Source organism: Gordionus sp. m RMFG-2023, chromosome 1, assembly GCF_954871325.1.
Source record: "Gordionus sp. m RMFG-2023 chromosome 1, tfGorSpeb1-WG-v2, whole genome shotgun sequence".
NCBI classification, from domain to species: Eukaryota; Metazoa; Nematomorpha; class Gordioida; order Chordodea; family Parachordodidae; genus Gordionus; species Gordionus sp. m RMFG-2023.
Genome location: NC_088775.1, coordinates 55,289,019 through 55,300,752, shown reverse-complemented (window position 1 = coordinate 55,300,752; position 11,734 = coordinate 55,289,019). Strand labels below are relative to the sequence as shown.

The following is an 11,734-nucleotide window of genomic DNA, read 5'->3' as shown; positions in this document are numbered from 1 at the left end:
AACATAATTTTAACATATTTGTATATTATTAAAATATTTGTTAACAATTAAATGTATTTCGCGCGAAATCAATAAAATGGGTGCGATATATGATTTATTTTGTATTTTGAATTGTAAAAGTTGTTTTTAAAAATATATGTTTTTGTTGTTAATATTTTTAAAATATAAATAAGCGTGACATGCGTGATTTCTCATATTATAAACAAATTTATTTTGTAATATTTTTTATTTCTTTTTAGAGATCTTAAATAATGCAATTTATGATACTTAATTATATATATATATATATAAATTGTTAGGAATGAAGAGCGGATTTATAATATGATCACTTTTTCATTAATGTCAAGTTTAAAAAAACCCTCTAAAAACCAAATGATCTTATCAAGGGTATATGTAGCTGTAATTAAATAATAAATAATCAAGGTGAAAAGATTTATAAAACTCGGTCAGGTCTAATGTATTCACTTGACTCAATAACATACTCGATATATTTTTGGATACGGAATGTCTTATTGGCCAATCTTTCCAAGGGAACAATTCTTTTTTCAAATTAGGAATATTTTTAAAATCATTAGTTATATAGTCTAAGAAATTTTGGTAATCATCTCTTTGATGCTCAAAATGACCAATAAAATCAAAAGTAAAATCCTTGTTACAAACATGGCATATCTCATAGATGGGAGACCAGTGAGAATCTAAATCCCTATTTCGTATGAGTTCTGTGGAGTTCTCAAGATTCAACCATTTTATGAATTCATAAAAATGAAGGTATTTCCGGTTTGTAGAAGCTTTATTACTTTTTAGCTTGAATTTCTTTATAATCGAAACACCGTATATCTTAGGGTAATCAATAAAATAATTAGATTTCCTTTCTATAAATTTACTCCAAAAGGCCGATATTATTCTTTCTAACGGGTGCCTAACGAAGATAACTTTTTTGTAATCCCTCATTATTTTAGCTTGGTCTATGGATGTAAACTCAGAAAGTCTTTCAAACTTGTATTCCTTAGATGCATGCCATAGTTTGTTCGGTTTTAAAAACCCTTCGTTTTCTTTTCCCAAGTCTTTCATGTCGCTTTGTAATGCTCCTAATACAAGTTTCCATTGAGTCGAAGCTATCTTCGGCACGATACAAAAAATAAATTTGAATTTGTGATTAACAATCAAATTTCGATATTCCACAGTTTTTCTAGCCTCGCAATTTGTGCATTGGGTTTTATTATCATCTGTTCTAAATTTATACAAATCAGATTCGCACATTTGAATCAAGTGAGATTTTCTATAACTTTGAATCATCTTTATCTTTTGCTTATAGATCTAGGAATGGATTTATTTTTTATAAAATAAGATACACTAAAATATAACTTTTTGAAATTGAGAATCTTATCCTTGGAACAAATTTTGTTCTTTAAATATTCACGAAATTCATATTGTATTTAACCAGGGGCGTCACTAGCCTTTACAATCTCAGGGGGGCTCAAAAATTTTTTCAAAATTACCTTCATTTTTTAGCTAATATAAAAAAATTCTAAAATTTTGAGGGGAGGCTCTTCAAATTTTTCAGGGGCTAGAGCCTCTGCGTCCCCCTGCTTAAGGACGCCACTGTATTTAACACAATATTATATTTTATATAGATTATTTATGATATTATTAGCATATGTAGGTTATTTAAATATAATATTATATAATCTTATTTAATATAAGTTATCGTTTATATATAGAGAGTGCTGACTAATAATGTCATAGCTATATAAAATTGGCAATGAATGAAATAAAATTTATAATTTTATTTTTAAAAAAAAAATACTATATTCAATCAATGAAAGAAAGAAACCAGCCTAGAGAACTATCTAGACCATATATAATCAATAACGTAATAATATTCCATAAAAGGGCGCAACTCTAAAAAATATATATCGCTGATACAGGAATTAACATTATACCCAACATCAAAAAATATTAATAAACAACCAGGAAATCGAAATGGAATATGATATAGGTTCAGTGATTAGATTACTATTATTAATTTAACCATAAGGAATCAATTTGGAATACCAACCCATATCGTTTGGCAATATTTCTATAAATTATGGGAAGAACTCATAAAAATTGGCAAATATGGCCATTGATTGCAACAAAAACAAAATAGGCCTTTATTTGGGTTCCTGTTAGTTGGCAGTTTCGATTTGGAGTTCAGGTATAGACGGAAAAGAGAATTGGATATTTTATCGAGATTAGGAGTCGGTGAAAAAGCCAATGAAAAAGTGTCAGGTGGAGATAGAAAGGGTGACTGGCCTTAGTTTGTACTTTAACTGTTTTAAGAGGTGGCCCAAGATAGGGAAATGGAGCGATTAAACTTGCGGATAATGGGGAGAAAATTATGGAATATCGGTAATGATAAATTCAAGTGTATTGAAACAGAATTAACTGTGGTGGACGATGTGTTATGAAGCAGTGGGGAAAAGAGTATGTTTGGTGGCCTGGAATTAATTAGGAAATTGAAAATTTGGGAAAGAATTGTAAAGCCTAACTCAAGAGATTACATTCTGCAGTGAGGTAAGAAGATTACCTGGCCCGAAAGTGAAAAAACCATGGGAAATGATACATATAGTATTTTGGGGGGTTTAATGAGAAAATTTTTGTTTTAAGTGTGGACGTTTTTTTAAAGTGGATTGAATTTGGGGAGATACAGGGTTTAACTACTGGAATTGTTATAAAGCATTTAAAAATGTTATGGTTCAGATTCGGGATTCCGAGATTGGTGGTTTGTGATTGAGATGTTCAGGGTTTTTTGTCTAAAAAAAATAATGTGCCGTATATTCTTGCACTACCGTATTGCCCTAGTTCAAGTGGACAGGCTGAAAGGTTAATGGCGGTTGTTAAAGGTTGGAAAAAAGGCCAAGGAGGGTAAGAGAGAAATTTGGATAGCCCATCTTTATTACAATAATGGAGTAGGAATGGATGGTAAATCTTCATTGGGAAGGATGTTTGGAAGAAAAATAAATGTGTTTTTGGATATGTTAAAACCCATTCCAACGTTATTGGAAAATGAAAATAATTTTGAATTTGAGTATGTAATCGATCAATGGTCTGGGTTTGAATGCATGGAGTTGTTATAAAATGGGAAAAGGGAGTAATTATAGAGAATTTAGGTAATAAATTATGCAAAATATGGTTTTAAAATATGACAGAGGTCCTACACCATAGAGATCAGTTAAAATCTCGAATCGGTCTAGATTAATAGTTGGACAAATACTTTGGGTTAAGTTTTTTTGGGGGGTATGGAATTGTTTTTTAAAAAAAATTTTTTGAAGTTGAATAAATATATATTATTAGGGTATAAAATGCAAATGTAAGGAAAGTCTATTACCAAATTGCTTATAATTTATTCGGTTAAAATTAAGAAAGGTGCTTAAAATTTAAAATGGAATAAAAGAAGGATATATATTAAATTAATTAATTTTAAAAAAATGCAAATGGGTTGTTTATTTTAAAAAAAATTTAGTTTCGATGGAATTCAATTTACATGTTAAATTTAATGATTAAAGATAAATGGGGGTTAAAAGATAGATGAAAGGAGAAATATGAGTTAAAATAAGTTTGATAAAAGTAATTATCATATGAGGTATCATTTAGATCAAATATGTGAAATAAATGGTAGATATTTCAAACATAAATTAAAGTTATTATAAAATTCAATAATAAATAGGAAATATTTTTGGGATCGACGAGGTTAGTGTCTTTCAAAAGAAAAACGAGAAGAAATCATTAAATAGGTTAATCATTAATTGGGTTTAGAAATAAATTTTTGCGTAGAAGTTGTGATTAATGTTTCACCGAATTTATTTTTTTTTATTGAAAAGATGTTAGAAATAATATACAAAATGGGTGAAGAATAATAAAATAATTAGTTTTTAAAAAAAAAATTTGTGTGAAGAAAAATCAAATAATTAGTTTTCTTAGATCCATATTCTGTGCCAATGAAGGGACCATGATTCATATGCCATGATGGTCTCCACCTTCAACGCCCCCAGCCAACCTATGTAGTGAATTAGGACAGAAAGCGCTGCAGTGCCCACGTAACATGGTTCCCGTGCAAAATCGAAAAATGTATACGTTACCCAAGACGTACAGGTGAGCTAGTGGCCAAACCAATGGAAAATCCACTATCGACGCCCGTGCCTGGGGTGGTTTCCCCATTTTTCCCGAAGATATTCCAATACGAGGGGGCAGTGAACTTCAGGATTCAGAGACTTCCCATTTTTAGATCCAACAGTTCGAAGATATGCCTTTGAGGCCAGATGACAGTGAAGTGGATCAAGCAAATCGTTGATTCATCTTCATGGGGGGGGGGGGATATTTTAATAATATTTTTAAATAATTTATTTATTTATTTCCATTTTCTCTTATTTTTTTGAATATAAAAGAAATCTATCTCAATGTTGTAAAATATGAAATAAATAAATTAAGAATGATTTGTATTGGGTATACATTATAAATACAATAATTTGCTTAGTGTGATTGTTTTATTTTTTTTCAACTGGTAATAATGTAATTATAATAATGAAGTAGGTAGTTAGTGAACGATTACAAATTAGGAAAAATAATCATAATAACAAAAGACAATATTGTGCATAAATAATAAAATAATGTAAAATACAAAATAAATAAAAGCGAAACCAGCACAGTTAATCAAAATCCTCTTTCTCTAATCATCAGGATAGATCGAATTGATAAAACAAACATTTAGCCTTAAGTAAAGCTTATGCGATCCTCCCTTAAATAAAAGTCTTCGCGACGTTCTCCAGAATTTTTCCTGATTAGGCGGTCAACGTCTTTAAAAGACATTTTAGCCAAATCACCATATGTTGTTAAAGTGGAGCAGATGATTTGTATTAATATGTAATTAGAAGAATCGTATTTGGTAATCTTAAACTTTTAAGCTCCAGAGCGTCTTTGTTAAAATTTATAAGGGGAGTTCGTGTCCAAACAAGAAAAATCCTATAATAGAAACTTTCCATGTGACCATGGAATTCGTGTAACTCCATCAGGACGCATACCATCGGGAAAGAGACCAGAAAAGGTTAGAAAGCCAGCTGTCCTAAGTGCAAGAGATATGATTTGATTGCACCTCGAGTGCCGCGTTTGCCGATGATTGCAATGTAAAGGATGAAGCGCCATATTGTCATCATCAGTATGACATTTGCTGCATTTTGAATAAAAATTTTGTAAAGATAAAATGTTTAAATTGTAAAGTTAATCGAAAAATTGAATTATAAGAAAATTAAAGGACAATTATATAAAATAATATCGATGTTATATAAATTTTAGTAGTATAAATATAGAGATAAAAAATATAATATTAAGAAGACAAAGAAAGGGAAACCTTTATAATTTTATAGTTTTGATTTTATATCTTTAGTTTGATTTTACGTTTTAATTTATTTATGTTATCTTAGATTTTGATTATATTTAATAAATGAAATTGCCATTTTCAATTCGTATTAATATTAAATTTTCAACTTCTAATATCTTAATAAGCTTCAGTTAAAAGGTTATTTAGTTTTGGCACAAGGTTAAATACGCCAAAACAGCAAAGACTTAATGATAAATTATTGAAAAAATTGGAAATATTGATTTAATTTAATCTATATTAAATACTCTTTTGCAAATTAATATATCAACTAACCTTAAAAATGCTAGTCTCCCTTCCCTAACTATGTTATGAATGGGCTAAAATTAATAATAAATTGCCTGATTATTATAATTAACTCATCATTAAATATTCTATTTTCTTATTATATGCTTATGTTATGTTCTTTATCAATGTATTTTATATACTATTCTAAATTGGTAATGATAATTTTATAAAAGTATCTACAAAAGATACAAGTATCTTTTATCTTGGATTTTTTTCATATTTTGAATATCTGTAGCTAAAATCCATTTTTTTATAAGGAATCTGTATCTTGATTCTATTTTCGGAGGACCTGCAACTCTGTTTAAATAAGTTAACATTAAAAAAAATTTTAATATAAAAATTTAAAGTGTCGTAAATAAAACTTAAATGTTAACATCACTAAATATTATAAATTATATTAACTGTCAGTCATAAATGCCAATATTACTAAATATTAAAATAACATTAGCTGTCAATCATAAATGTCAATAATTATTAAATATTAGAAATTTTAATATTACCTGTTAGTTATAAATGTCAGTTTTACTAAATATGAAATTTTACGTCACACGTCAGCCATACATATTAGTATTAGTAAATAATAGAAACCTTTAATATTACACTTCAGTCACAAACGTCGGTATTACAAAATTTTATGTTGATAATTTGTTATAATATATTGTAACGTCTATCATAAATCTCAGTATTACCAAGGGGAATTAATTTATTTTTAACTTATAATATAATGTTACACCAGAACCCTGATTATGTTCATTATTCTACCTTTATAATTTATCTCTCTACTTTCAATATTTACTCACTAGTTATATTGACATCAGGCTAGATGTTTTATCAAAATTATTCTATAGCATGACGTTCTTTCATATCGTTCAGTACCGCAATATGATATTTATGCGAATGCATTAATGCTAAAGTATGAATCATTATTACTGTAAATGTTTAATGCAACCTCTTACTTTTTTTTATAACTTTAGGAAACTTCGGTTACATTACTCGTTAATTTTCAAAAAAACAGTGGCTAGTCATATTAATTTTTCAAAAAGTAGCATCCCTTTCAAAATAAATTGCTATATAAAATATGGTGTGATGAAACAATTATTAGCGAAATAAAAAAAAATTGACAACATTGGCATAATGCCAGAATTAAAAATATAGAAGAACTAAATATTGCATGCGGTAATATTTAATATCTGTTAATAATTCCTTAATCAGTTGCCATCCACAAAAAAAAAATTTAATCATAAACAAAATTAAAACTAGATGTCAGGCTTTAAGTATGAAGTGAACCACGCTTTGGAAACATAATTCTGAAGCTTATTTTAAGCCATTAAATAGTGTACATTTTATATTACTTTAATCGAAAAATTATTGGTAAATATTTTTAAAAAAATGGCAACATGCTAGACTGAAAAATATAAAAGTTTTAAATATCTGACCCTTTTATTTAGTATCTTACTTATTAATTCTTCACACAGTTCAGTTAGCCAAAAAAGAGTTATTATAAACAAAACAAAAATTATGGTATCGGCGAGAAATCAGTTAAACTGTTAGAAATATTAATTTTGACACTTACATCAATAAATAGGGCGTATTTAATACATATTATCTTAATATGTTTGGTAGATAGTTTAAACGAAAAAGAATTATTGTCAAAATAGGAAAAAATTGCCAAAATTGACATCATGCTCAAATGAAAAATGGTTTAAAAAAACACTGAATATGGATAATGCCAATATTTATGACCTTATTTACTTCTTTTTTATCAATTAGTTTTGCCAGTCACTAAACAGAAATCCAGAAATCGAGTTATAAGCAAATTAAAAACTGCAACATGTCTTAATTGAAATCTTATTATATTTTAAACCGAGTTATATTTTTAAGAATTGGGTATGAATTCAAAGTTTTTCAAACTTTTGCAAGAAGGAATTAAGCCTAAGCAATGATTCTTTATTAATATAGATTTTATTTTTTTAAAGAATTAATATAAACATAGTTATATATCAAAAAATTGTTCTGTAATTTTTTTTAATGCTCAAAACAACATTTATATGTAATTACATCATTTTAATTTTGACAGTTTTATATAAATGAATGCATAAATTTATTGCAAAAATAGGTTTAATTTATCTTGCACCATTTCCAACGATCTTGATGAATGCTAGAAACTTACTTAGTGAATTTTATTTATTTTTTGCTTAAATTTAGATTCAAGGCCATCATAATGGGCATGAGAGGTAACATTTATTCCGCATCCCCAAACAATATATATATATATGAGCTGAAAAGAAGGTGGACCATATATCCATTATAGAAATGTGTATTCTCGTATTCTTTATAATGTTACAACGATTAAATTACAAAAATTGGAAAATACGCTTCGTATTTTTTTCTAAAAACAATAATAATCAAATTTAAATTAACTCCTTCCATAAACTAATAATAGGAGACGATCACCCATATTTAATTAACTAATATTAATATAAGCTTTAAGTTAGGAGCCCTATCATCTAAATAATTTAGAGAATGTATTCCTTGATAACGTTGACTAAGGTTACAGGGTGGCTTATATTCCAATGATAAAAAACTATCTTCTGAAGATTTTTAATATATTCAGGAGTGTTTTTCAAATAAAAGGATATTTTATCATTCAATTTAAATAAATCCGGATGTTAGAAAAAGAGAAATAATATTTCTAGATATTTTTTAAATAAAATTTAAACCCGCAACCTAAGTTATGAGAGACGTCTCCTATATCATTTAGGGTAATTTTAACCCTTTTAGATTCGACATGTAAATTTTCAAAAATAAGAGAAAATCAGTTTCCAAATTAGATAATATCATTAATTATAAAAAAATTTCTATCCATCAGCTGCTTTTAAAGAATGTTTTTACACGGGCATAGACTAATGCAATCCATAACCGACCATCATAATTATGCCTATAATGCAAATCCCTCTAACTTGTAAGACAATTTTTAATCTTCAATATTTATGTTAAGAAGTTCTCGTTATAACGTTTTCCACTATTCCTTGGATTTTCCTATCAAAATGTTGTCATCAACTCTTCTAATTCATAAAACTATCATTCATAATCTTAAACCTTCAAAATGATGACAACAATGTCTTAAACATTTTACCTTCCTTGATTTGTGATAATATGACCGATTAATACTAACCTTTAAATTGTTTTTTTTTATGTTTATATAATTTGTTTTTTTTAAATTGTGAAGATTAATTTTTTTATACAAATTATTATATTAATATGTAAATTGTTATATAAGCATGATATTTTAGTTTTAGTAAAAATTTTAAAATAAATTAAATAAAATTAAACTCGTAACTTTGATTTATTCTAAATTAAATAAAATTGAACTCGCATTCAAATATTCTTAGAAAAATTTATGGTGGCAGCGGAGGGATACGAACCCTCGCCTCCGAGGATTGATTTGATAACAAAAGAACTTCATAAGTGGATAAACGATAAAATTATTGAACCTGTTGAAGATGTTAGATGGGCTAGTCCTCTCACTCCCGTTTATAAGAGCGATGGCTCACTTCGGCTCTGTGCCGACTTCAAAAATACTATCAACCCTGCTTTACAAGATTTCAAGTGCCCTATATAACGCATTAATGACTTAATAGCAAAATTATCTAAAGGTAAGAAATTTATCAAGATAGATTTTAAAAACACGTTTCTCCAAATACCTATACACAAAGAATCAAGAGATTTTCTTACAATATTGACACATAAGGGCTATTATAGGTTTACTAGACTGCCGTTTGGTTTAAAAACTTCGTCGGCAATATTCCAACAAACTATGGATAACATTTTCGGAGATTTAAAAGATGTTATATTTTACATTGACGACTTGTTAATTACAGGTGATAACGATGAGATACATTTGAAGAACATTAAAAAAAAGTATTCGAAAAGATCATCAAGTATGAATTAACCCCCAATTTCGATAAAAGTTTATTCCTGCAAGATAAAATACGCTTTTTGGGACATGATATAGACAAACATGGTATACATCCCAACGATGATAAGATAAAAGCTATTTCTAACATGCCGGAACTGATGACAAAAGATGAATTGGCAACTTTTTTTGGGATGGCGAGTTACTATCGAAAATTTTTATGTAATTTTGCTGACATAGCTGATCCTTTATACAAAATGGTTAATAAAGACAAATGGTTATGGGATAGTACACATCAAGAAAGCTTCGACGACCTAAAAAAACTGATAAGTACTTCGCCTACGTTAAATTTTATAATCCGGATCTACCAATAGGCATTGCAACTGAAGCCTTAAAGAAAGGCCTAGGCGCAGTCTTTTTTCATATTGAAGGTGATGGCAAAGAGAAACCCATTGCTTTCGCGTCAATAGCTTTATCAGAGTTTAATTACACTAATATAGAGAGAGAAGCTTTATCTGTTATATACGCGGTAAAAAGGTTTTAAGAATATTTAATTGGTACGAGATTTACAATAATCACAGATCACAAGCCACTCGTTTATATATTTACGAAGGGACTCAAGGATAATTCATCCATATCAATGCGACTTCAAAAATGGAGTTTGGCTATGGGAGCTTATGACTTTATGATAATTCATAGACCCGGGAAACGAAATGTAGTACCGGATTGTTTGTCAAGATTACCCCAAATGAACACAGAGGTACAAGAGATAGATGATGAAATAATTGATGAGAAATTTTGGGACTTACCAATAAATTTTAAAAGAATAGTTCAAGAAACTAGTTTTGATATGGAATTAATGGAGGTAATTAATAATATAAAGGATCATGAACAGATAAAGAATAAAATATATAAAAATATGGAAATGGAACTGAGCTTAATTAAAGATTGTCTTTTTAAAGAGAATAGGATCATTATACCGAAAAATATGAGAAAGGAGATATTACAGGAATTACACAAAGGGCATCCTGGTGCAGGGAAAACGAAATTGTTGGCAAGAGAATATTTGTGGTGGCCTGGTTTAAACGCTGAAATAGATCAGGAGGTGAAAAACTGTGATACGTTTAATAAATATGCAGACAATCCTCATAATATACAAAATCCATGGGAAACAGCTGTAAAAGTGTTCGAACGCGTGGGGTAAGATAAATTTTTGGGGGGATTATCTATTGAATTTTGAGATGAAATAGTACAAAATTTATTGCTGTAAAAATTAATACTTTTATTATAGAACTATTATAATACAATACATCGATTAAATCTATATATTGCAAACAATTATACATATTGTTTTCCAAATAAAACTTTCTGTTCTTTTAAATTACATTTAAAAGGTTTAGATATTTCAGCAAGCTCATAAAATTATAATAATAAATTCATTGTAATAATGGAGGATTTAATTGAAATTATTATCTAAAAAATAAATCCTTTAAATAATTTTATAGAGGGGTAGGCAAAGGTTTTTGAAGGGGGTTTGCATAAAGTGAAAATCCTGTCATGTAGACGCTGAATACAAGAACAGAGTCTTGTTAGTCAAAGACCAAGCAGGAATATAATTTTGCCCAAAAAATTCGATAATTTTATAATGAAATAAAGACTAAAAATATATATATAATAAAATATTTTTCTTTTAAATAAACTTTCAATAGCAAAAGTTAATGAAATATACTAATTATGACAATAAAACTATCAAGAAACGTTGACTGCACGATAAAATTCACATGCAAGAAAAACCTGAGTGGAGATCATTTTTTAAAGGGTGGAATGTTGATATGACCGATTAATACTAACCTTTAAATTGTTTTTTTTTATGTTTATATAAATTAATTTTTTTTATAAATTGTGAAGATTGATTTTTTTATACAAATTATTATATTTATATGTAAATTGTTATATAAGCATGATATTTTAGTTTTAAAATAGATGTAAAAATTTTAAAATAAATTAAATAAAATTAAACTCGTAACTTTGATTTATTCTAAATTAAATTAAATTGAACCCGTAACATTCAAATATTCTTAGAAAACTTTAGTTTGAATAGACACAAATAAATTTGT

General features: G+C 27.8%; 1 protein-coding gene across 1 annotated transcript; it reads right to left on the bottom strand.

Annotated features, from left to right (window-relative positions):
* Nucleotides 1-381: 381 nt before the first annotated feature.
* On the bottom strand, nucleotides 382-1,296 carry LOC135927585 (carbohydrate sulfotransferase 11-like). The gene has a single exon (XM_065463672.1). It carries the CDS (start codon nucleotides 1,294-1,296, stop codon nucleotides 382-384), a length of 915 nt encoding a protein of 304 aa, XP_065319744.1.
* Between the last annotated feature and the right edge of the window lie 10,438 nt (nucleotides 1,297-11,734).